The sequence below is a fragment of the Microtus ochrogaster genome, unplaced genomic scaffold (genome assembly GCF_000317375.1).
Source record: "Microtus ochrogaster isolate Prairie Vole_2 unplaced genomic scaffold, MicOch1.0 UNK38, whole genome shotgun sequence".
Lineage (NCBI taxonomy): Eukaryota > Metazoa > Chordata > Mammalia > Rodentia > Cricetidae > Microtus > Microtus ochrogaster.
The window spans coordinates 1,732,276-1,758,434 of record NW_004949136.1 but is presented as its reverse complement, the minus strand read 5'-3'; the positions used below and the strand labels follow the sequence as shown (position 1 = coordinate 1,758,434).

The 26,159-nt window shown below is 51.2% G+C and overlaps 1 protein-coding gene across 3 annotated transcripts in view; it reads left to right on the top strand.

Annotated features, from left to right (window-relative positions):
* The window catches only part of Prdm16 (PR/SET domain 16), a 315,023-nt gene that overhangs the window by 259,630 nt on the left and 29,234 nt on the right, over positions 1-26,159 (top strand). For 2 of the 3 annotated variants that reach the window (XM_026790028.1, XM_026790027.1), the window contains exons 4-5: positions 10,011-10,148; positions 21,166-21,268. In XM_026790028.1, the coding sequence (XP_026645829.1) occupies positions 10,011-10,148; positions 21,166-21,268 (241 nt within the window). The remainder of the gene's footprint in view (positions 1-10,010; positions 10,149-21,165; positions 21,269-26,159) is intronic. The other variant, XM_005368644.2, reaches the window with a different exon arrangement.

Genomic DNA, 26,159 nt, shown 5'->3' with positions numbered 1-26,159 from the left:
CAGGCAGATGGTGGACGGCACCCTTCATTCCTTTGACATTTGCTCAGCAGAGAAACGGGAACACAGAAATGAGGAAAGTTACTCTGTCGAATGGCTTCTGTCTGCTATTCAAGGTTGACTTGGCCATACCTTTGTCTATGAGTCACTTGAAACATGCCCATCCTGAGGCAGACGTCTCAAGCCAAGCTCACATCTGAGGGCGAGCTGAACTTGCAACCCAAAGCCTGTCCCCAATAAGCTGTGCGGAAGCTAATCTGATATAAGCATACCTTACATCTTAGTCCCTTCACCTCTGGTGCCAAGAGGGCTGGGTGTAAGGAGAAAGAATGGTCCAGTTGGACTGTAGTCAGTGCGCCCTAAGGTTCATCTCTTTCTTAACCAAGTGGCCAACCGCTAAAGTCCAGGCACACTAAGAAAAATAGATCATGGGAAGCAGAGTCATCACGAAACAACATTTGGAGGAAAAGCTCCTCACGCAACACAGTCAAAATAAGGGCTGAGCCTCGCCAGCACCCTTTCATCTGTGCATACCTGGGCCCGCTCGGGGAAGGGACTGGCATTGACCCTTTGCGGTACCTCCAAAGACAACACTGTCGGCACCAAGAGTCCTTTGCCAATGACCATTTTTGTATGTCAAAGAGTACCAAGAACTGTTCTTTGTGGAGATTGGCAAGGTCTTTGCTTAGACTTGGCCTGTTGAGATTTGAGCTATTTCCAAGAGTTGACCTCAAAACATTGGGCTGATACAGAAGTTGGTGAGTCACTGTGCTCCTCTGTACCCATGTGTGCCAGTGAGAGGAACGAGTGCCCAGAGGCTGTGTCTGCTGTGGGAGAGGCACCAGATGGAACCTAGCAGGCTTCTCTAAGCACCTACCATGGGCCATGTAGCCTCTGTGCTGGGGGATATAGGTCACCATTATGTTGAGCCCCAGGAAACAGACTCAGGGTGATGATTCAGTAACGTTGACCTGGGGAAGATTATAACTCTGGTTCAGAGAGGACTAGCCAAGAGGGTTGACAGGCAGGTCCTTCGGCACAACCCAGAGAGAGCAATGAGAAAGAAAATGACCCAGACTTAATAGGGGAGGTGAAGAAAGGAGGTCTGGTGGGCAAAGGAAGGCTGATGAGAGCATGTCCTCGGTTGTCTTGAAATGCCTTTGTTCCCTCATTTGTCCCCAAACCTTCTTTGAGCACCTACTGTCTACATGGCTCTAGAAGTCACCCAGGTGACATCCTCAAATCATTCACTATTTGCGGGAGAAGGAAGATGGAAAGTGACCATCATGGTCCAGTCCATCTGTGCTGCTGAGGACCCTTGATGTGAACCCCCAATTAGCATCACAGGAGAGCTATCCTATGTTCTGGCACCCCATATTTCTGGAAAGATGTTCTCTTCTGGATCACTGTGGACGTGGAGGGAAACCAGAGAGTTCTGGATATGCTATATATACCGTCCAGCCATCTATCCATCTACCAACTCAACATCCACCGGTCCACTCACTCGGCATCTACCTCTACACCCATTCAACAATCATTAACCCGTCCACCCATTCAGTTCCCATCTATCTCCCCATGTAACATCCATCTGTTCATCCGCCTATTCAGCATCCATGCATCCATCACCCGTGCAACATCTATCCATCCACACATTCAACAGCCATCTCCCATCCCCATGAATATGCATTCAGCAACAGTCCAAAACCCATCCATTCATCTGATATTTATCTGCTCATCATCCACCATTCAATGTAGACTTCTATACCCACTTGTACATACATTCAACCTCAGTCTATCCCACTCATTCATCCAAATTCCATCCATTCATACACCCATCCATCTGTCTACTTATGAAGACATCCAGTGGGCCTCAGCTAATCACATGTTCCAGGACAGATCCCAGAGAAGCTGCAGCTACCCTCGGCAACCCTGGGGTTGTGAGATTGTAAGGAAAAGCAGAAGAAGCGTTAGCTAGACTGAGTAAGACGTCCTGACGCAGTATGAACGGCTAGATGGTTATAGCATCACACAGCCCATAGGGAGGTGACCCTCTCGCTGAGGGTGAAATAAGAAAGGCCAGGGCCAGCAGAGTAGCCTGGGCTTTGCACATCACTGCCCTCTCTCAGGAGCAAAGGAGCAGGAGACTGCCGCTCAGCGCCAAGCTGCACCAAGTTCTCCTGAAGTTGACCCTCCCCCACGTGCTGCTTGCGATGACTGCTGTGGCCGTGATGGGCATGGCAGAGAGGGGGCATTTACAGCCCATCCTGAGGTTGTATGCCTAGGATTCAGAAGTCCCCCCTGTACACCAAGCAGGGATCTATTCCAGCCAGCTGGGCAGGGAGGCCCAGGACTGCTGGTGGGCTCCTCAGTCTTGCATTCAACTCCCATGTATGAGGGCTTTTGTTAAACAACCATGGCCCTGCTCCCACATGCCTGAGATCTCATGTGGCCCCAACCACATGTCAGTGGCTAGCCCACCACGGGGAACTCCTCCCGCATCCGCTGTGGGGGTTGCTGCGTTCACAAGCGCTGCAGTTTGTCACCCTCTAAAAGCCAAAGAAAGGTTATGTGTGTGACACCTCCCAGGCCCTGCCTGCCCTCAGAAGAGCCACTTCCTGTGACAGCCTAGCACTTACACCCCCTGAGCAGGGGTGTGGCCACAAACATTTGGTTTGGGGTTGTGGGATCTTAAAATATTTTATGATTAAAAAGAAAAAAGCAAAAGCACTTTGCTTTGGAAGGTCAGGGCCAGGTCCGTGCCAGCATGCGAGCTCCAGGCTTGGGGCTCTGCCTGGCCTGTACTTGACTCAGAGGAAACTTGGATCTAAAAATTGCTGAAGTTATTTGCATCTGAACGACACCAGCACCATTCTGGACAGACCAGACTGCAACAGCAGCCTTTGTCCCTCCTCCCAGCAACAGCCTGAGTCAGGACTCTGGGCCCAACCATCCCAAGGACTGCCCTAGGCGATGTAGGGGAGGCTCCAAATTTGGGAAGACCCTGGACACTTAGTAATGCTCTGCAAGTCACCTGGGGACTTGGGGATTTTCTCAGAGGCCTTTGTAAAGCACATGGTCCGAGACATAGCGTAGCTGTGCTTGTGATCTGGGGTCAGCCAACAGGAGCAGAACTAGAGGTATGTGCTCCTATGATGTAAGGAGCAGAGTGTGTGCAGAGCGGGCTGAGCTCAGCTTGTGGAAAGACCCCTCTGAGCTGGCGCTCGTTGGGAACACCTATGGAGGCGGCAGAACATTTATACCCATGACGCCTAGAAGCTCTGCTCACTTGTTGGTGAGATCCAAGGAGTCCTTACAAGGCTCACATCTGGGCAAGCCGACACTGTGACTCAGCCATCTTTGAACAGCAGGATTCGTGGCCACGTTCCTTATAGGTTCAGGCTCGCCACCTCCCCCACATCCTTGTCCTCTAAGAACTAGTTGAAATACCAGCAGAGTGCTGGCTGCTAGGATCAGGTTGTGACATCAGATAATTGACTCTGAAGAGCTGCTTACAGACTGGACTTTGGCAAGGGGGTTGAGTTTGCCAAAGCATCCTCTTTGAGGGTATCTTACGTGTCAGTCAGATGAAGTGACTCTGCCACTACCTAGACAGCCTTGGCTTTGGGAAGTTGGGGCAGGGTAGAGAAGGCCCTTGTGACGAGTGCCACCAGTTCGGCTTCTTGGGAGAAGTGGAGGCAGCAACAATATAAAGAATCCCTGCTCCAGAGCTCCTGAGAGACATTCCCAACGCTCATCACCCACCATGCCATCCATAGAAAAGGCATACAGGTCGTGTGCATTCTAAAGACTGGGGAGGGGTCCTGCTTGGAGCATCTGTGGATCTGTTGTGGTGGACACTCATCTCAAGAGCAGACACACATAGGTCCTCCAAGAGTCATCAAGATCCACCACCATCAGTGTTTAGAAATATGTGAGCATAACAAGATTGTTGGCTGGTGCCTAGTCCATTCTTGTACCTCCACCAGGCTGCCTAAGCTCGCTATCTGTGTGGGTAGCCATGGGCTGGAGAGCAGAAGAGAAGCTCTCCGGTTTCCTAAGTGGACATGGAGACAGGACCCCAGACAAGCTACGTTATCCCATTGAGAGTGATGACCACTCAATGCTAGCTCCCCAGAGGGAGAGATGGCCAGCTAAACCTTCTTGTATTCCCCTGGGGGAAGAACGTTCACTTCTGAGGGTTCTTGCCCACCAACAGGCTCGTGGTGGTGTCCGACCTGCCAGCCCCCAGATTTCAACAGCCCCCCTTCCCACCAGATGTTGCCAGTCTCCTAAGATGCGTCTGTGCCTGCCCCATCTGCAGCTCATACTCTGCTTTACGGAAGACACAGAATGCTAGCATGAATCACCAAGCTGACCTTTTATTTCTTGTGGCTCAGGGTTGCAGCCCATGACCAATGAGACAAAGCCACAGATGCCAAGATGGTTGAGCCATGTGACCCACCTCAAACACCCCACTCGGGTCACTGTGTGCACTGTGGGGATGGTGAGAGGGCTATCCCCATTTGAAGAACATCCTTGGTGGGTTTGCAGTAAGATCACAGGAAAGGGTGGTGACCCAGCTCCTGCAGCAGGCATCAAGAAAGAGCCCTCGCAGCTCCAGGCTTCCAAGGTTCCTCTTCTCCTCGATTATCTTCCTGAGATTCAGAAGTATGAGTCCCCTAGAGGCTTCGAGTCCCTCACACAAAGCACAGTCACACCTAAGTCCTTCTCCACTTCACCATCATGCCCTCTTCCTTCAGGCAAAGTTCACAGATGCTGGCACAGGAGGGTCATTTCCCTGACAGGTAAAACCTGAGCCAAAAAGAGCAAAGAAGGAAAGAGAAGAGGTTAAGTTAGTTTAGCATAGAAGGGCTGGAAGGCACAGAGATTCAGGGGCAGACAGCATAAAGAAGAGGTGAGCATTGAGCTGGATGCACAAGGCATGTACCCTGGGGCTCTGTTTCACAAGATGGCAGAGGACATGGGGGAGATCAGCTATGTGTCTGGGATGTTTGCACACAGTCTGAAGTCTCCGAGTCTGAGAATTGGGTGTGAGATTGCCGGGAACCTCAGAGTGTTCACGATGCATTTGCATGTCTGAGTAACTTCTGGTGTGTGGCTTTCTTCAGATCTTCAAAGGCCTGCGTGGGGCCCAAATGCTGGAAAATATGGGATTCGGTGACTTTTTACGATACACATTTCTTGGTGTGGCTTTAAACCAAGAGCATCTGCCTGTGACTGATACAGGAGCCAAATTCTCCAGGTGTGGAACGGGACATCACCAGCACCTGTTAGGAGAGTCCCTGGTCAAAACTCTCTTTTGGCAGCCCCCCAACCCTGAGCCATGCTCTGGGGTCTGTCCAGGACCCTGTAACTCTATCATACACTACTACCCAGCAACTGTCCAGCGGAGGCCAAGGCCAGAGGGACATAGAAAGTCCCAGACAACTTCTTTCAGGAGTGAGTCCCAGAAAACTCTCTCTCCCTCCTATTCCTCAGCTCCCTCCCTCTCAGCTGGAACAGATGGGCCCCTGACCTCCTGATCTCCTTAGCGAGGCTCCTGTCTGCTGGCAGCAGCAGACCCCATCCTGCTGCCGTGTTTCTGCTTAGCACTTGGTCATGTCACCACCAAGCCCATAATGAGCATCGGGACAGGATTTATGAGCTCATTCAGGCTCCATGTCCGCCACATGGAGGTGTCTCCAGAAGGCCTGCCCTCCTCTTTCTGTCACAAGAATGGACTTTCTGTTTGGGCTCCTTGTGAGTGTCGTAAATCATAACCATTGTATGTGCGTGCTCACACGTGTGCCTCTACGTATCTGTGTGTGCGTATGTGTTCATGTTAGCGTGTGTGCCCAGGTGTGCATGCAGGTGTGGAGGGAAATTAGAGGGACACATGAAACAGTCCTACAGACACCCACCATACTGTGAGCTTCAGGGGAGCACGCTGCAGCCTTAGGGCACAGGCCAACAAGGTGACTCCTAGGCCTCACTCCTTCCTGCAGGCTGGGAATCCATTAGGTGAGCTGACGACAGACGCCTCTGCACTCGCGCCTGTGTGCACATCCCATACGGAGCCAGCCCCTGGCCATGCCCATTAAATGGGAAAGAGCTGGCCCAGCAGAGAGCCACAGATTAAAAGTGCAGGAAACCTCAAATGATGTGCAAAAAAAATTGTCAAGGGTAAGAGGATTTTTTTTCCATCTCTTCGTTTCTTAACTCAGCATTTCTGATGGGGGTGATTGATGAGCTGGGGAAGCTGGCAGGAACACGGGGGCTGAGAGGCCAAGTGGGGGCAAATGAGCAGAAGGGCCACTTCCACCGGTAATTATGGGAGTCCACAGGCTCAACCCCAACAACTCCAGAGCCAGGCTTTCAAGTGGGTGGGGCCCAACTCCAAATCTGGGCAGAGGTTCGGCTCCACAGCCACAGAAAAGCCAGCCAAGAGAACCCCACCACGCTCGAATATGACTCTTGATGTCTCATGTATGAACAGAACCTGATGCGTGGGCCCTCGTTCTCTTGTCCCTGTGAGCTCTCACACATCCTTGGAACTATCAGAGCTACACAGCTCCTGCCAGAGCGTAGGTGCAAGCAGAGTCCAGATGGAAAAGACTGAGCCAATGCTGTTGCCTCTGGCCTCGGGTCCTTGGCACTTGCTTCTCCCACTGCAGTCAGGGACATGTGCTCAGCTGCCTGTGGCTGTGGACTTGATACCCTAACACCCAGGCCTTCCTCTCAACATCCCATGAACCCTCAGAGCCAGGCAATTGCTGGTCAGAGTCCCAGTGGGCCACTTGAGGTCCCCTCAGCTAGGAAGTGGTGCTAAGGCTCCATCTCCATGACTACGTCAAAGCCCAGCTTCAGAGGCAGCAATGCCAAGGACCTGTGAGGATCCAAGCCTGGGTGGTGGATCCCAGATTTTAGAGAATCCCACCTAATTCTATTGCCTAAGACAGTAGCTCCTCCCTCCCTGGTCTCTGAGGTGATCACACTGGGAAAGGGAACTTTCTCAAGTCTTTAGGGACCATCAGGAAAGCAATCATACAGAGGGCCAGGAGCTAATGAAGGACAGAAGCCTGGGCGGTTACAGACTAGGACCAACTACGTCACTTTCTCATAGGAATGAACTCGTCCTTTTCAAAAGTGTGCCAGCTGAGTGTGCATGCACATGCACATGCACACACACCCACCCACACACACACACAGAGGCACATGTGTGCACATTAAATATTCTTGTGTATACACACATGCACTTACATATGTGTGTGTGTGTGCGTGCATGTTCTCACACATGGGGTGCATAGCTGTGTATGTATAGCCATAAGCATGTGCACACATGCACACACCTTGTATGCACGCATATTTATCCATATGATTAGCTGGACCTCACTGAGCTGCCAAGCACTTTAACAGAATAATGAACACGGCCTCATCCACAGCCAGCCTGGAGTGGTTGTGAGCTAATGAACAAAGATTGTTTTTGGTGAAGCAGGTCTCAATTCTGAGAAATCAACAACCAAACCCCAGCAAAGTCCTGGGGACAGAGCCTTATATGAAGACATGCTCATTCACAACACTGTTAACTAGCTCCCCCAGGCCCTGCACCATAAGGGGAAAAAAAAAAACAGAGAGACAGAAAAGTGAGCAAGATACACACAGAGGGAGGAACAGGGAGCCAGAAACGGGACCTGGGATTCTGCACCATCTGCTTAGAGGTCTGTGTGGCAGGAATCCACAGGAAGTCCCTGACCCCTCAGGCAGGGAGAAAGGGGTCCCCTGGCCTCTCGACAGCTAGCTTTTTTCTATTTCTATGTCTCAGGAGCGGGGTGAGCCTCCTTGTCAGGTAAAGGCCCTGTCACCTGTGGGCTGACCTCCCAGCAGTTCCCTGCACAGTTATCAGTTGGGAGGAGGGTCTGAGGTGCTCCCTCTGTGGGCTTGGTGGCCTGAGCCCACCACATCTTAGAGAATGGGAGACCTGACCACCCCCACCAGGCACGTCAGCCCTCATGGTCTCAACATAAGGCCGCTATTCAGTTTGCCTCTATCCTCTGCAGGCTGTGGGGGTCACCCAGTCGTGTTTGGGTTGGTCTGGCCCTGAACTGGAACATGGCAGGCAGTGACCTCCAAGGGTTTGTAAGGAGCAGGGAAGGCTTCGTTTAACCCCTGAGTAGCAGGGCCTTGAGTGAACTCCCGGTATCCTGGATAGGGTTCAGACACCTGGGAAGATCTCCCTGGGCACCCCTCCCCTGAGCCCCAGAGGAGAGGAGAGGAAAACCTCTATCCTAATGGCTCTAGAGTTGAGGGTCCTGCCTCTCAGGAAGCATTCTGACCCCCTTTCCTGCTCCCTAAACTAAGGGAGGAGTGCAGTCGGGGCTCCCAGCTTTGCCAACAGTGTATGGACCTTAGTGTTGCAGATTTGAGAGGAAAGTCGAGATCCCAGGCTTGGGGCGGGGGGGGGGCATCTGTGCAAGGGTACACTCCGCTCACCCCAGCGTCTGCACTCTGGGTGTTCCCCATCCCCACCTTCCCAGGCACAGAACATAGTTGCTTTGTGGGCTCATCCACAGCCAGCCTGGGTTGCTGAAGCCTCTTAGATGATTCTGGGCTGAGGGAACATGGGGGGCAAGTGGTTGAAGGGCTTGGCCACTTAACTCAAGTCTCTGCCTGATGGAGTCAGTGCTTAGCCCCATTTCTGTCCCGGCTGCCTCGTGCTGCCAGAGAATCCACTGGACACCCAAGGGAGCGCATGGGGTCCTGGGATGGGGCATTGCTACGTGTTACTGTCTAGGGCTGCAGTCTACCCCTGGAATCTGCAGGGCTTCCTCCATACTCTCCCTCCCTACTGGGCCCCTTCAGGCTGATGCCCTTTGTCAGGAACCCAGGGGTCACTGACAGGTGTCAATTGGGAGACAAAGCCATCTGCCACGTGCTCAGGGTCTGACTTGTGTCAGAATCCTTGGGGACAAGGGAGTGGGTGTACAGAAGCAGGACGTGTGCTTTCATTGTTGTGCACGGAATTCCAGTGCCGGCCATAGGTGCACAAAGATCTTGAAAACTGCATGCCTAGTGGTGAAAATCCACTGAAAGAGCCCCTCCTGCTCCACCTTCGCCCCTTCCCAACTGAAAACGCCTGCCCCAGGATACTCCTGCCCGCCAACCTCCCTTTTAACCATCCTGCCTTTCGTGTGCCCAGTTAGCCACCCCAGTTGCTTCAAAGGCTTTGAATTAGGGCTCGCCGTAGGCTCTGAACAGAGCAGGTATGAGTGGAACTCTATGGTGTCAGCAGCTGCCAGCCTGTGGTCCAGGTCTTCTTGCAATCAACCCTTCAGGGTGGGGACAGGGGTTGGGGTGGAGTTGGGGGGAACACAGATCAGCAAACAAGACTCTGAAGAGAGTTCAGAAGGCATCAGCAACGACAAAGCAAAGCCAGTGTGGGCCCTGCCTGTTGTGCAGGACCTGGGGAGGAAGCATGATGTTTGCTGGCTGGCCAGCATCAAACTGAAACTTCCCAATTTTGAGGACACGAAATGTCTTCCTGGCATTCAGGTGATGTGCTTATCTGACAGGAGTGTGTCTACACAGGCACACGCACATGCACGCTAGATACCACACACACAGACTCAGGTGCAGCTGCACACCCCGGTAACACCTTTACCTTCAGAAGTGCTTTTCCTAGCCCAACACCCCCACTGTCCTTGCAGAGGGTTTGTGGCAGACACAGAAGGCTCTGCTTTCTCACACCTGGACAGCTTGCTGGAACACTTTACCAGTACAGGAGACTCGTCATTGCCTGGCTTGACCGTGAGCAGCTATGTAAGAACAGGAAGAGCCACCCTCTTCTCCGCCAATCTCCTGGTGGCTCCCTGGACCAGGTGTGATGGGTAGACAGGGCCTCTCTGATGCGTAGGACTGGCTGAAGTTCTCACCCAACCTGTCATCCTGCCTCTGAGGTCAGTGCAGCCTGACATAGCACACGGGGCATCTCTGACCTTAGCGCACTTCTTTCCCAGCAGGTCTCTGAAGACTTGGGCAGCGAGAAGTTCTGCGTGGATGCCAATCAGGCCGGGGCTGGCAGCTGGCTCAAGTACATCCGTGTAGCGTGTTCCTGTGATGACCAAAATCTCACCATGTGTCAGATCAACGAACAGGTAGGTCTAGGATGGTCACCGTCCCTGCGAACTGTCCTTGGAGACAAGGCACCAAGGTGGATGGTTGCTAAGGGGCGGGTCAGTCGAGCCTCTGGTAAGATCGTGGGTCACCTGCTAAGCTCTGTCCTGCCGTAGGGGGTGGCCATTTGACACCTGCCCAACTGGGCTACCTGTAGAATTTAGCTGCCCCAGAATACTTCACAAGAGCAAAGACCACAGAGCAAAGGTCAGAAGAAACTTGTCTGAGGCTGGCGACATTGGAGAACTGAGAGCTGTGGTTTTAAATAGCAGCTGAAACAGACAGGACCTCAAGTCACAGGGGCCTCATTCCCTACAAATACCAAGAATTGTGGGAAGAGTGGCCAACAGGAACCAAAGGGAAGGAGAGTTGCCTAAACCCTGGTCAATCAAGGCTTCCTAAAGTCCACATTGGCCAGTTTAACGGCACAGAGCTACTTCCTAGACCAGGAAAAATGCCCAAAGCCCACAAGTCATAATCATGGCGTGACCTGCTGCCAAGCGCATGTTCCTGCATTGGCATGGCCTCCCGTCTCTCTAGGAGTAAACTGAGCTGAACAGTCCTGACTTCTGCCTCATCCTTCTCAGAGGCTGAGGAACCTGCAGTTCTGAGCTCAGCTTCTCAAAACCCCCACAAGTTCCCTAGCTCCATGGCTTGCCACTGCAGTCCCAGGGCAGGGGTCCAGACCCACAATACTCAGTTTCCTTCTGCTGGGCATCATGACCAGCGCTACTCTGTCTCTTCCGTAGCTTCACGTTTGACCTTGCAGATATCAGTCCTCCAGCAAAGCCTTGAGTTTTCCTCCGGGTACCAACTCCCAACCCTCCCAGCAGAGCAGTTCATTCTGCCTGTGTCTTCGGGCTACATGTGAGATGTTGTTGGGGGGAAAAGGGTCCATTTTATTTTAAAAACCGTTCGTGAAGACCACGTAACAAAGGGCCCATTCTTGGGCCGCCCTGCAAGCCATCTAAAGTGGTTCAAGGCTCTTGACTCTAGAGAAATATTTTGCATTTAAAAAGGAAACAGGGAGGCCATGAGGGAGGCCTCTAGCCCTGCTTACTGCTTTGCTATGCTCCTCCAGAGCTGTCTCCGTAGCTCTTGGGCTCAATTTGCTAGCAGTGGCTCCACCAGACACTTGCTGGTTCCAGACAGAACCAGGACCCAGGATGCTGCTGCCAAGACCTCCATGACCTTCCACTAAAACCAAAAATTTTGAGGGAAGGAAAAAAGACAACTTTCTGACTGAGGGATTTTGAGCATAGGAATAATAGCTATGACGGTAAAGGGGAACATAGGAGAAAAACTTCCCGCTTCTAGAAAAAAAAGAGACAGAGTGACGGGAAACTGGATTTAAGGTACACGGGGTTTGGCCAAGCCCCCCTCTCCAGCTCAGATCTGCAGAACATTGAGCCCTGGAAAGCATGATGCGGGCATCTGCGTGCAGGGATGTGTTTCTGCGAGATGCTGGTAGAGCAACGAGAATACAGTTTCTGTTACCTGGGAAACAGATGCTGGAACTTAGCTGAAATGGAACAGTGAGGCTTGAGTCTTTGTGGGGCAAGCCTTTTAGAAAACACACACAGTATAGTCCTCTCAAAGAAAAACTGGCCTTCAAAAACCTTTTATTCTTTCTTAATTATTTCAGGGACGTTTACTTAAACTACCATGTATGGGTTAAAGAGAAGTGATTGCCTTGCAGGGAATTCTCTTTTCATTTCAGACCATGGGCGGGAACGCTCCAGGTTAGAGTCATTTACATCCTTGGACCCCTGCATCCTTTGGTTCAAAGCTACTGCGTCCCCAGCCTTTCCCAGCCCTGTGCACTGAGCCCTGAGTCCTACCCTGTGTCTTATGCCCTGTGTCCTGTGCCTTTCCCTGTGTCCTGTGCCCTGTATCTTATGCTCTGCCCTGTGCCTTTCCCTGTGTCCTGTATCCTGTGCCCTGAGCCCTACCCTGTGTCTTGTGCCCTGTGCCTTTCCCTATGCTCTGTGTCCTGTGCCCTGCCCTGCCCTGTGTCCTGTGTCTTATGCTCTTCTCTGTGCCCTGCACTCTGCCCTGTGTCCTCCGCCCTGTGTCCTGTGCCCTGTGTCCTGCACCCTGTCCTGTGACCTGTGTCCTGCGCCTTTCCCTGTGTCCTGTGCCCTGTATCTTATGCTCTGCCCTGTGCCTTGCCCTCTGCCCTGCCCTATGTCCTGTATCCTGTACCCTGAGCCCTACCCTGTGTCTTGTGCCCTGTGCCTTTCCCTGTGCCCTGTGTCCTGCACCCTGTCCTGCGCCCTGTGTCCTGTGCCTTGCTCTGTGTCCTGTGTCCTTTGTCCTGCACTATGTGCCCTCTGCCATGTGTCCAGTGTCTTGTGACCTTCCCTATGCCCTGTTCTTCCCTTTTCTCCATGTCATTTTCTCTGTACCCTGTGCCCTGCCGTGTGCTCTGTGCATTGCTTGACTAATGCCAGGTCAGACTTACCTGTGCCTCCTTACCTGATGGCTAGCTCTCTTCTACATGGTCTTGTAGGGTGAATTCTTCCTGGCCTAATCCCATGCGTAGGATGATAAATAGCCTCATGTTTAGAAGGATTGGAGATTTAGGCAAATGCCACCTTTGAGAAGGTCCAGAGCCAAAATAATACCCCAATCCTGAAGCTGTTCCCACCCCCAGACTTCACACTGAGACCCCTCTGTAGAGAATAAGCCCCCTCCCCACTGGAACACACGGACTCACCCCAAATATTCACCAGTTAAATGAAATGACTTTCTGAAAGGCAAAATAGATTTCAGGCTAGCTGTTATTCTCCCCCAAACAGAGATATGTACACACACACACACACACACACACACACACACACATGCCTCTCTTTTCCTCCCTTTCCCTCCCTCTCTCCTTCTCTTTTTCATAGCTGGCCACAGCCCCCATGTAATCACTTCCATTTCCTGGCCATCCTGTGAAGACAATTGTCCCTGTAGAGTAGCACTTTGACCCTCTCCGCAGCTGAATAAAACTTCCTGGAGATACTACTAGTAAAAAAGATTCCTGAGGACAGGCTTCTCTTTGAGAAGGAAACACTGAAAAGTGTCAGGTCCTGTTTCTCAGATTATTTTCTCCCTCCCCTGAGTGTCTATGAAAACTTTTAGGCAATTAGGAACACTGCACAGCCGTGGGCACATACACAGCACATATGTGCAAACATGGGTGCGTGTACATACCTAAACATGCAGTTATATGTATAATCACACATGCTGTGGGCATACACACACACATGTACATACCTAAACATGCAGTTATATGTATAATCACATATGCTGTGGGCATACACACACACATGCACATGTACACAGCGCTGCCAGGACAGCACAGCCCATGAGGAAGCATCTGCATTGCAGAAATGATGCTGTACTATCCAATGAGAAATATACGTCAAGTCAGAAAAGCATAGGCCTTGCTAATTCAAGGTTCAAGATGCAGGATTTCAGCTCCAGTATCCAAAAGAAATAGAAGGACAGGAGAAGGTCTCAGCATCTTAAGAGAAAGTTCTGGGAGCTACAGCCACCAGAAGAGATCAACAGTCCACCTATGGAGAAGAGGCGGCTCTAAATTGAAGACATGGGTCAACATGAAGAACGGAAACCCAGGGTCCCAAGATCTGTGTTTGTAATGGTCAGGACCTGGGCTTGAGTCAACTCAGAAGCCTGGATTTCTGGGGTCCTGTGTTTTTGGAAGAGACCCCATGTCAGCTGCACATAGAAGACTAAAGAAGGTACACCTCCCTTGCCATCATGGGGCTGCCCCTGCCCCTCTGGCGGCTGCTGGAGCTGTGACGCACACAGGCTCTGGAAGCCTCAGCAGCCCGCCTCCTGGTTCTGTTCGGGTCCCAGATGCCGAGAGTCCTCTCAGCCCAGCCATGAGCCCTCACCCCAGCTTCGTCTGGGTGTTCAGACCTGCTTCAGGCCCGAGGACAAACGTTATCTTTTTATTTGCTCCTCTGTAGCCTTCTGGAGCTGGAAAAGTAGCTCAGGACTTCAAGGGGTTCAATTCCCATCCATCTTTACCGAAACTTCCCTCCAGCCTCCTGGTGCCTTGAGTGTGGGTCGATATGAAGCATGTAGCCACTTCTCCGGGAGTGCTGGCCAGGCTCCATGCCCCTTGTCTATCTCAGCTCCCACCCCGCCTAGCGACACGAAAGAAAGTCACTGACCTTGTACCTAATTTCCCGTCTGAACTATGAGAGGCCCTCCTGGTGTTCTGTAGCTCTGAGTCCTCTCTCCAGGAGAACCCATGCTCATGGGAAGGCACTGGTCCTGTCCCTCATGTCCACCTGGGAATCTTCCTTATGATTCCAAGAAGGAGAGGCAGGCAGCAGAAGAGACTGAGATAGACCTGGGGTTTTCCTTCTGTATACTAGAGGCCACAGATGGCCTTGGGACACCTGGCCCCTAAAGACCAATACTTTTCCTGTTTTTGAAAAAACAAAGTCTTTGGGGTGGCCCATCTGGTTAGAACAGCATACCTTCTGCAGAAGTGGGGGACCAGGGCTTTGCCCTGGTATTTTGTTGGGGGTAGTGAAGCCACAGACCTAGTTCATTGCCAGATGCCAAGCAGTCATTTCTCTTCCATCTGTACACGAGTCTAGGGGCAAACACGCACCCACAGCATCTCAGTTCATTTTGAACACCTGAGGACCCCCGCCCTTGCCCCGCCCCATCAACCCCTTCCAAGACCTCTCTCTTTGGAAAATTCAAAACATCCAGGTCACCCCTGGGTGTTTTTTTCCTCCTGCAATTATGAGCAAATAAGTTGGTTTCAAACATTTAGGAGACACAAGCAGGGTCTGTTACTGAATTTGTTTTAATGTTAAGAAAGAAAAGAAAAGCTTGGAAATACTGTGCCCACAGGAAGAAGCAGGGGGTGGGCAGAGATCTCTCCACAGAGGAGCCATTCTCTCTTTTCACGCATTGCCTCGGTAGGGTGGGTCTGTGGGCAGAGGAGGGTTTACTGGTCAGCGGGCTGAGGGTGGAGGACAGGATGCAGCCCTGGGAGAGCCGTGCTGCTCTGGCTTCGCTCAGCTCCTTTCATCTGCAAGAACAACCCCAGCCTGTGCTCTCTGTAGAGCACCCCAGTTTCTCACGGCAGGGCAGAAGAGCCAGGGTGCCGTGCCCAGCCTGTGACTGGAAGGCTGACAGCCACAGCCAAGGAAGCTCAAAGGACAGGTCTGCCCACAGCAGGAGAGCGGCCCCTCTCGAAAGCATTGAACACGGTGTTCAAACAGAGAAACCTGGGCAGGAGCTGTGCATCCAAGCGTTTCTTCACAGAAAAGCCAGTGCTGCCTGGCCGAAGCAAACAGCCAACGGCTCCCTGCCCGGAACATCTTTCCCTCCGAAGTGTGTGAGGTGCTAGGGTTGATAGTTTGAACAGGGTCCTCAGGCTCTGAGCCCCTGACCTTTCCCTACTCCTATGCTTTCCTCCTTTAGATTTTCAATCAAAAGAATCATATGTTTTTGTTGTGGTCCTTTGAAATCGTGGCTCCAAAGGGCTAAACACAATTTTCTCTTTGGAAACAAGCAAGGTGCGATTAGAGAATTTGTTGATCCTTTCTTAACACATGAACCCTTTCTTAGCCCATGAACAAAACACTTTCGAAATGCCGCTGTAGACTAATGAGATGTATCGGCAGGTAAAGGCACGGGCCACCTCATTTGATGGCCTGAGTTCAGTACCTGGAACCCACATAGTGGAAGGAAGTAACAAACTTCTGCAATATGTTCTTAGACCACACACACACACACGCACACACACACACGCGTATACACACACACGCGCGCGCACACACACACACACACACACACGCACACACAATTTAGAAGTTTTTTACCTTAAAAAATATATATCAAATGTGTTTTAATTTTGGAGAGCAGCTAAGCTTAAATTCAATTTTCAGCTGTGGTGATGGCCCCAATACAACAACTGCCTGTCAGAATTTATCTTCCATTAATTAAATGCAGTCCCTCGTTGGGAGCCATGTAACGGCATTGATTATTTAACTGTGGGCTAATATTTGATATTTTACGATCCTTATCCAAACTGTGCAACTAAGGAAGAGATAAATGCATAAGGATGTTTTAAAATTTTTCAGTGGCAGAGCATACAGTAACAAAATTATAGAGGCTCAGGCACAGAGGAAATTATTACAGCCGGGCATGTGGAGAGAGGAGCACACAGATGCAGGGACACTGACGGAGCCACGTGCATGTCCACTGATTTTAAGCCCATGCTCACCACATTTCCGTCCTGCAAGGGGTTTTTCTTTTATTTCAGTGCTAGGATGCTCAGACATAGCAGGCCTGGGCACTGTGGGGTGTCGCCTTTGCTCATAATCACTAAACAGTATCTTCAGTACAAGCCAAGGGCCCTAAGGATCTGAGGGCCGGCAGCCACTGTAAACTGCCTTCTGGATGCTCGTTTGTATGAAGGGTGCTGACGCTTGAACCTGATCCCCAGGCAGGTGTCTACCTTTCAGTGAGAAGGTTCCAAGTTCTCTCTACGACAGTGTCTGGAGCATGACAGAGGGAAAAGAAAATAGTTTGGGTTGATGGAAGAGTAGTTACAGGCAGTGGTATTGGCCCAGACTGAGCTGCCGCTGCTGGATGAGAGAAGTGGAGAGGGAGAAACGGGGGCTCAGCTTCAGGCTCTGCCTGATTGTGTCCTTATTTCAGAGTGCCACCAACAGAAGCCATTGTTGGAAAGAAGCTGTTGCCACCAAGTTCTCAGACAAGGAATAGCCACTAGATCTGAGGTGACAGGACCCCAGGACTCATGTACCTAAAACTTGTGGCACTGTGGTTTAGAAAGAAGGCAATCAGCTTCTTCCTGCAGCCACCCACCCAAACCCCAAGACACCATTGAGGGCTGGAGGGTGTCGTACTCCTGGGTTTCCTAGACTCCTTGTTCGCAGCCTGTCTTGTGAAGCTAATGGTCAGGGACCAGCGCACTCCAAATGAATGCAGTAAACCAGTTGGCAAGAATCTTAAGGGACGACGGTTATAGTTTATTATAGGCCAGGCGCAGAAGGGGCCTGGAGCATACAGTGGGCAGCAATGCTTAAGCCTGAGATGCCCTATATTGGCTCCCCAACCAACAGTGCCAGCTCCGACCGAAGTTGGCCTTTGTTAAGGGAAGTCACCCAGCTCCACAGAGCAGGAACTGACTTTCTCAGAGTGGCTGGCTGATAAGGGCTGTACCACTTGCGACAGGTCATAAAAGCATGGGCTGGCTTCTGTATGTGCCCCCGTGGTTGCCTAAGGTAGCCGAGACTTCAGGAACGTCTGTGAAGACTCCTGTTCATTTCCTTGGCTCTCCAGGTGGAGACAAGCTGGGGCACCTGGGCCCCGCCCTGGCCTGTGCAATTAGCACTAATAGGGATTGATTAATTACGTCCGGGGCTCAAAGTCCTACTGGCCACAGTTGCCTAACTTGCCGCCTTGTGGTCCCCACATGTCCCTGACAGGGGCCCTGGTGGCCCTTCTATGAAGATGAGAAAGGGATACTTGTGGCCCTACTGTGGCTCACCTTGCGGTGTCCATGCTGGTGGGAGGGTCCCAGAAGGCTCCTGTATACAGAACCGGAGTAGAGGTCCCTGGAGGCCCGGTGAGCCAAGGAACAAAGGTGTGGGAGGGTGTGGAGTCCCCGGAATGCCCCAGCCTCAGAGGGTATGAGGGGGAGGGAGGCTGGGCAGCCCTAGAGCTAAAGTAGGAGTCAGGAGGCCCAGCGGCCCCCAAACGGTCGGGGGTGGATAGGAGTGGGTTCCAGGAGGACAGCTACCTTCAAAGGAACCAGGAGAGAAGCTGATGACCCTGTAGCCTTCTGAACCAGAATCAGGTGGCAAGGCTCCAGATTCCTTTAGCTCAGAGAGAAAGGAGGTAGTGTGTGTATAAAGGAACCCTGGAGGTCAGTCAACCTAACCAGAAGTGTGATAGGGGGTGCAGGCCAGAAAGGCTGGCAGCCTGAAAAATGTTGCGGGTGGAAAGGATGGGTGCTCTCCCCTCTACCCACTTCTTGGAATAGGTACCCAGCAGCCAGCTGGTAGGAGGACACACTGCTGGCATGGTAACCATGGCCTCGTACAATCTGGGTGATTGCAGCAGGGAGCAAAGCCAGTTGTTGGCTAGCTCTAACTCAAGGACCTTGAGGGGCCAAGCTCTCAGTCCCCTCTTCCAGCCCTTGTACCCAACACCAGGTCACCTACCACATTATCACTGAGCCATGGGCATGAAGCATGTACTTGCTGTATGTGTCTGTATGCGCTCTGTTGCCAGAGGGAATCATGAGTAACCTTATTAACAGCTTGACACCCTCCCCTCCAGCTCAGGGGGTGCCTGGGTGGCCTCAGTTCCTCACGCTGGAGCAACTGTGGGTGGATCCTCTTCTAAAGCAAGGTGGCTTGAGTCTGGCCTTCAAGAAAATAGGTTAGTCAGCTGCTATGTGGCAGGGATCTCAGAAACCATTGGTTTTATTCAAGAAGTCTTTTGACCCCATCTCTAGTCTCCATTTTAAAACCTCTTTGTATTATCAACCTCCCTGAGAATAACGCCCGATCAAGTTACTACTATGAGCTGATCTGTGAAGGACTGTCTCACTGATAAGATTGCTGGGTATGCCTGCAGGTTCCTGGCTGTGCACTTCCGCTGTCTGGTGTTCGTGACAGCCAATGGGCACTGCGGACCCAGTGCGGCTCTTCTGTGTTCTTTAGTGACTCCCAGGTGTCACTCTGGAGCTAGCTGCCCTTAGCCCTAGGTAGGACTGTATTCTTGGGAGGCAAGCAGGCGCGCCAGGCTCCCTTCAGTATCTATAGGGCAAACCTCTGCCACGACCAATTAGTGGCAACAGAAATGTTGTTTACCGTTTATGGCCAGGAGAATCACTGCCTCTCTCCATGGGTTTATGCAAGTTTGTCTTCTTTTAAAATGTTTTTTTCTTCTCCTCTTCCTCATGCCCTGTCCCCCTCCAACAATGCAGAAGGCTAGCCTAGGGCAGCTGGTGTCTCTGGGGTATTTCTCCCACCCCTAGACAGTCCTAACATAAGAAGAGAGTCCCAAGCAGACCACTTCTGCGGTAGGCAGTAAGTTACCCAAGAGAGATGAAGCCACGTGTCTGACGTTTCCAGATAAGAGATACTTACTGAGTCACTGTGCTCCTGGGAGGCCCAGGCCCTGCACTAGGAGAGTCTGGGCCTCTGGAGTCTTTAAGACAGAGCCTGGGCAAAGTCAGGGAAGACACAGACACACCCCAAAGTCACCTGCAGTGCTCTGACAGCTTAGTCTCCCTGACGGAGTCCCTGTAATCTGGGACATTTGCTAGGGTACCCCTGTCAGTCTTGGTTCAGATCCTACCGCTGAACTGGACACCCCAAATGTAGCTGTCTCAGCCTCAGGGCCCACTTTCTCCAGGCATAGAACTCCACCCCTGTCCCCCAAACTCCAGTCACCTGCTGGATGCAGCTCCTGGCGGGCATGCACACCATGCCACCCCTGGCTTGCCAGACTCACAGCTGCCGCACTGGTATAAAAGTCACGCATGGCAGCAACCTCGCCCACGGGGCCTGTGCCCAGCTGGAAAGCGCCTTCACAAGTCACCAACACCCAGAACTTTCAGGTCCCCCTAGAGCCAAGTGTCTCGGGCACGCATTGACAAAAGGAGGTTTGAGAATAGACTGGAGCATTCCCAGAGGGAAGTCCCTGTGATCTGGGACATTTCCTAGGGTACCCCTGGCATGCCTGGCACCCGAGGAAGTGGCAAGCCTCCATGTGGGTGTTGGGAACTAACCACTTCACAACCACTGAGCCAACTCTCGGGCTTTCTCCTGTCCTTTCTATCAGAGCAAAATGAGACGAATTAAAATGGACTCGGTTCCTCTCCTTTCTTCATACGCTGTAGAAGTTCTAGGGAAAGACCTTCTTCACGGTCGGATCTGGCCAGGGAGATGGCTCAGCAGGCACCTGCCACCAAGCCTGACCTGAGTTAAATCCTCAAGACCCACATGGTCGGGGGAAAGAACTGACAACTATCAGTTGTCCTTTGAGATCCACATGTTGCCCCTCCCCCAGTAGACACAAAAATAAGTAAATGTAATAAAATTTGTTTAAATGAAAAAACAAGCAGTTTGGGGGCTGAGGAAACGGCCCAGCAGTTAAGATTATTGCCGATCTTCTAGATTTGTGGTTCTCAGTCTCCTCATGCTGTGACTCTTTAACACAGGTCCTCATGCTGTGGTGACCTCCAGCCATAACATTTCTTGTTGTTGCTTCATAACCGTCACTTCCTACTGCTATGAATCATAATGTAAATATCTGATACGTGACCCCTGTGAAAGGGTCCTTTGACCCCAAAGGGGTTGCAACCCACAGGTTGAGAACCACTGTTCTGGAGGATTCCCAGCCCCCACATGGCAACCATAACTCCAATCCTAAGGGATCCAGTTCCCTCTTCTGGCTTACTCAGGCACTGCATACATGTGGTGTATTTACATGCTGGCAAAACACTCATACACATAAAATAAACATGTTTTTTTTTAATTAAAAATTGGGTGAAGTGGCCCCCTCAGGCCAGCCCCCTCTCTGGGTAGCCCTGCAGTGGTGGGGAGCTGGTCCATGGGTACCTCTGTGGGGGAAGCTCCGTGGTCCGTGGGTACCTCTGTGGGGGAAGCTCCGTGGTCCATGGATACCTCTGCAGGAGAAGCTCCGTGGTCCTTAGGCACCTTTGTGGAGAAGCTCTGTAGTCTATGGGTACTTCTGTGGGGAAAGCTCCTTGGTCCGTGGGTACCTCTGTGGGGGAAGCTCTGTGGTCCATGGGTACCTCTGCAGGAGAAGCTCCGTGGTCCATGGGTGCCTCTGCAGGGAAGCTCCGTGGTCCATGGATACCTCTGTGGGGAAGCTCCGTGGTCTGTGAGTACCTCTGCCATGAGAACACACGGCTTCAGTGTTCACCTTCTGTCTTTAATCTCTGTCTCCTAGATTTACTATAAAGTCATCAAGGACATCGAGCCTGGAGAAGAGCTGCTGGCGCACGTGAAAGAAGGTGCCTACTCCTTGGGTGTCGTGGCACCCAGCCTGGATGGTAAGAGCCTGCTGAGCTGTGGCCCTGAACCCCCACCCAACTGGGAGAAAATGAGTGGTGTGCCGCCCCTGCCTGCCAGCAGGTCTTGCCAGCCAATGCTCTGGCTGAGCTTCTGCAGACCACAGGTGTATGACTCAGGTCTCTCTCAGTGTGATAAAGGCCGTGACCAAGAGCAACATGGGAAGGAAGGTCTGATTTGGCATACATATCCGAAGTCACTGTCTGCTGATAGGAGCAAAGGCAGAAACTGAAGGCGGGACCCTGGGAGCAGAGGCAGAAACTAAAGGCAGGACCCTGGGAGCAGAGGCAGAAACTGAAGGCGGGACCCTGGGAGCAGAGGCCATGGGGGAGTACTGCTTACTGCCTTGCTCCCCATAGCTTGCTTAGCCTGCTTTCTTATACAACCCAGACCACCTGCTCAGGGGTAGTACCACCCATGGTGAGCTGAACCCTCCCAGATCAATCATTAACTTAAAAAATGCTCTACAGGCTTGCCTAGGTCCAATCTGGTGGAGGCATTTTCTCAATTGAGGTTCTCTCTTCCCAGACAACTCTGTTCTATAACAATAATAATAATGATGATGATAATTATAATAATAATAATAATAGTACTATAAAGCCAATCAGCACAACAGGCTACCAGCCCCTTACCCCTGAGACTAGAGATCCCTACCTTTCCTTGGGGCCTCAAAACACATCCTGAAGAGGGGCTTGAGGCAATGTAAGACAATTAGCATTATGCTGAATTTTATCTATATAGTGTTGGTGACCCAGAAAATGAATTTTTGTGTATATATATGTATATATGTGTGTGTGTGTGTGTGCTCATGTACATATATGCATACATACATGTGTGGGGTATATGTGTGTGGGTATGTGCTCTCGTGTGTACTCATTCACATATGGTTGTTCTTGGGTGTCTTCCCTGCTGGCTCCCCACTTTCCTGAGGCAGGGTCTCTTATGGAAACTGAAACTCCCAAGTTTGTCTAGTCTAGCTAACCAGCTCGGCCTGGGGACCACTGTCTCCACTTCCTGAGCCCTGGGTTACAAGAGACAGTCACACCTACCTGGGTTTTACATGGGCACTGGGGATCTGAACTCCGCTCCTTGCACTTATGTGTCAAGTCTTTTTTCCCACTGAGACATCTCTGCAGCCCCTGGGTGGTGTTTCAAGTGTATTCCTCTTACCAGCTTTTTGTAGTAAATGACCCCAACCTAGTTGGTACTTGGGAGGCCAGGCAGAACCCAGAGCTCTCCTTTGTGAATGACTCCAGCCCGCGTAGGAGGGGAGAGCAGCCAGGCTGTCTCTAGAAGTGATCCCCACCAATAATTAAAAGTCCTGGAGAAACACAGGGGAGAAGCAATGGTGGCAGCAAGCTGAGGGCTACAATGGAGTCACAGTAGGATGTGTCCTTAAGCTCTCGATGCAAATAGGTACCCATCTGTTAGGGTGTGTCCGCAGGTGCTCCTGCTTGCCACTGTATACCTGAGCACCTCTGAGATGAACCAGAGAGGAAGCCGGTTTCACACACTCTGGGTGTTCCAACACACGGTTTATATCCCCTCGAGTCTGTGTCTGTCTACTCAGGGTCCTGGCACAGCTGCTTTCGAGAAGACTATCTCGGCAACAAAGAGTGAGTCTGTTGGCCCTCCATGGTCGTTGATGACCAGGGAACTCAAGGGTTTGTGTCTAATTTCTTGTGGGGCACAGGAGGCGTTTCTGTGTTTTCCTGTGCATGCAGGGCAGGTGCATATGTGTGGGCATGCATATAGAGGCCAGAGGTCAACCATGGCTGTCATTCATCTGGTGCTGTCTACACGATATCTCTTGCTAGCCTGGAGTTTGCAGTAATTAGCCAAGGACTGGATTCCAGCAAGCCCCAGGGACCCTCCTGTCTCCGCCCTACCAGTGCTGGGATTATTGACGACCTACTACTATACCATACCAACGTGTCGTGGAGATTAACTCAGGGCCTGTGCTACGCAGCAAGCATGTTTCTGGTTATCTTCCCAGCCCTCTTTCTTCTTTTTTAAGACTGAGCTACCAGTGAATAGAAAAAGAAATGTCCCCTAAATGTTTCTAGAATCTAGAATAAGCCCATTCTCTTCTCTGTGAGGCCAGTGCCTTGGACTCCCTCAGGAAACACAAGGATTCCTCAATGATCCCCACTGGATTAGGCAGAAGTTTCTGTGACCACACCTGTGGAACTCTGCCTCAGTTTCTCTGTTGACCCTACAAGCCTGCCAGTGATCAGAGTGCCTCATTGTTTTTTTCTGCAGCAATACATAGTTCTAAGTTGTCAGACAAGAAATTGGGGTAGAAGGACCATTTTACCAGACAAGGTCCTCTGTCTCCGCCTCTAAATTTTGGGTTTAATTAAGCCATCGGGAAAGCAGAAATGAATTGCCAAGACTTATGCAACAAGATGGGGGGGGTCTTTTCCTTAAAATCACTGCTGCATGGATCTGTGAATCTTCTGAACTGAGAGAGAATCCTCACCCACGCAGCTCCGTTCACGCGGTGAAATGTCTTTCTTCCAAAAGGATTTTTAAAAGCCTTGATTCTTGTTCCCCCCAACACACACACACACACCTCCCGCCCCGATATTAAATAACCCACTCTCCATTTTCCTAATAACTGATCAAACATTTGTGAGCTAATTACTTTCCGCACATAATAGTCTGACATCAAACATTTGACTTTCCTAACCTCTGCTGTCAAGATCCCTCCTTTGCCACCCCAACAGCTACCCCCCCCAACACACACCCTAGTTAAACTCAGAATTGCACAGAAAGAAAATGCAAACGCGTCCCTCACTCAGATAATTATCATAAAAAAAAATCTTTTATCCCAGCCCGGGCTAAATGCAGCCAGCCCCTTATCGCCACAGGAATTTGGAGTAGAGTCTTGAGCGCTTTTGAGCTGGAGTTGTAGATTGGGATGCGGGTGCCGTGTAATTGTGAACCCCTCAGTCTCAAAGCCATTAGGCAGGGATTTATTTTGCTGTAACATTCCTGTTCCGCCGAGAAAGTTGATGATGGAACTGGAGCTAGACAAGGGAGGTGCAGGGTTGACGGGCAGGTGCCGCTGCAGTATAATTTGGTGGAAGGTTGATCTACCGCAGCCCAAGACCCCCACATTTAGATAGAGTTTCTTTCCAGTTTCTCTCCTGTGCTTTTGTGGCAGAGGGGTTCTGGATGTCTGGTGGGGGCCGTTGTGATGAGGGAGAAATGTTGGTTCGGGTAGGAATCAGCATGGCTCCCCTGTACAGATACACCAGCTACAGAGTTGGAGCCCTGGATGGGTTTGCCAACTCAGCATCCTCACAGATGGCCAGAAGGACGGCTGGTATGGTCCACTCTTAGTCAGGTGACCTTATAATGCTTTGATTAGTGGATGAAGGAGGCAGACTTCTCTTTCTCTCTTTCCTGAGAAGCACTTGCTCCGCGGAGAAAAGAAATCGTTTGCATTCAAACACTCCCTTCATTTAGAAAGCTCCCTGGCAATCCACTTCGCCTCTCCACGATGCGGCCCATTGTGTGGTGTGCGCAGGAGAGACCCGGGCCGTGATGGGCTCTAATAGACATAATACCAGTATAACCTGCCCTTTCAACACTTCCTTAGATGGAATTTTGTGTTCTGGGAAAATAAAAGTGGTGTGCGGTGTGCCCCAGGTGTATGCCCAAGGCCGGCCCTCCCTCCCCAGAAGAATCTAAAAGGCTCTTCCGCCCCAGTCACCCGGGCAGAGGCATGTCCCATCCCGAACTTTGTCCTTCTGCAGAGACAAGCTGAAGTCCAGAAGACACATGGGGCAGAAGAGAAGGGTAATGCTGCCACCAAAGTCATTTCCATCCCCTCCAGGGTGACTTCTAAGTAAGAATCAAGCTGAATTTCTTATTAAATCCCTACATTTAAGATTTTAAGCCCAAGGCCTGATGCGGTGGCATATGACTTTAATTCAACCTTCTTGGGGGCAAGGCAGGTGGATTTCTGTGAGTTCAAGGCCAGTATGATCTACATAGAGAATTCCAAGCCATCCAGGGCTACATAGAGAGACCCTGCCTTAAAAAAATTAATTTAATTTAAAAATAAAATCATTTTAAGCCCAAATTTCAAATCAGAAGTAGAAATTTTGACCAGCCAGTGATGTGGCCAAAGATCTCAGTAAACTACAATGACTTCTCCTTTTTCAGTCTACAAAGAGTGTGGTAACAATGAGCATTTCTTATTCCCGACTTTCTATGATCTGCATATATCCATCCCCTCCAGCCCTCAGCAGCAGCTCTGTAGAACCACGGGGGACACAGGGAACTCTGTGATAGCATGTACCTAGTGTGCCCAGACTCTGAAAACCCACACCGGGATTGGTGTGAAGGGTGACGGGAATGCCTCCAAATGCTAATAGTGTCTGACTGTCGGCCTTCATCCTCTGTGGGAAGTCAGGGCCCTGATACCCTGCATCTCATGCCCAAATAGTGAGCAGTGCCCATCACAGCTGATCAGTGACAGAGGAGGGATACAGGGCATCCCCCTGGGTGGAGGGTCTAAGCATGCTGCTTGCCCCAAAGAGTGTCCAGTGAGTCTCCACATGGGCATCCACGATATTCACAGCTCGTTGCTCTGAGAAGAGCCCCTCTTTGAATTGTAGTTCATTCCTTCTGTAGACATGGAAGGTCATTGCTGTTTGTGTGAATCACCTGTGCCTGCCTCCTCCCCACCCTATCCTGTGAGTCATGTGGTCCCACTCTGGCACCTACGGGGGAATTCAGGGCCTTCCCTGGAGATGTTATGGGTGGAGACCTCCAAGCCAAGGCAAGAATACAATCCTTGTTTCCCAGCACAGCAGAGCACAACAGGGCACAGCACAGCACTGTACAGCAGGCACAGCA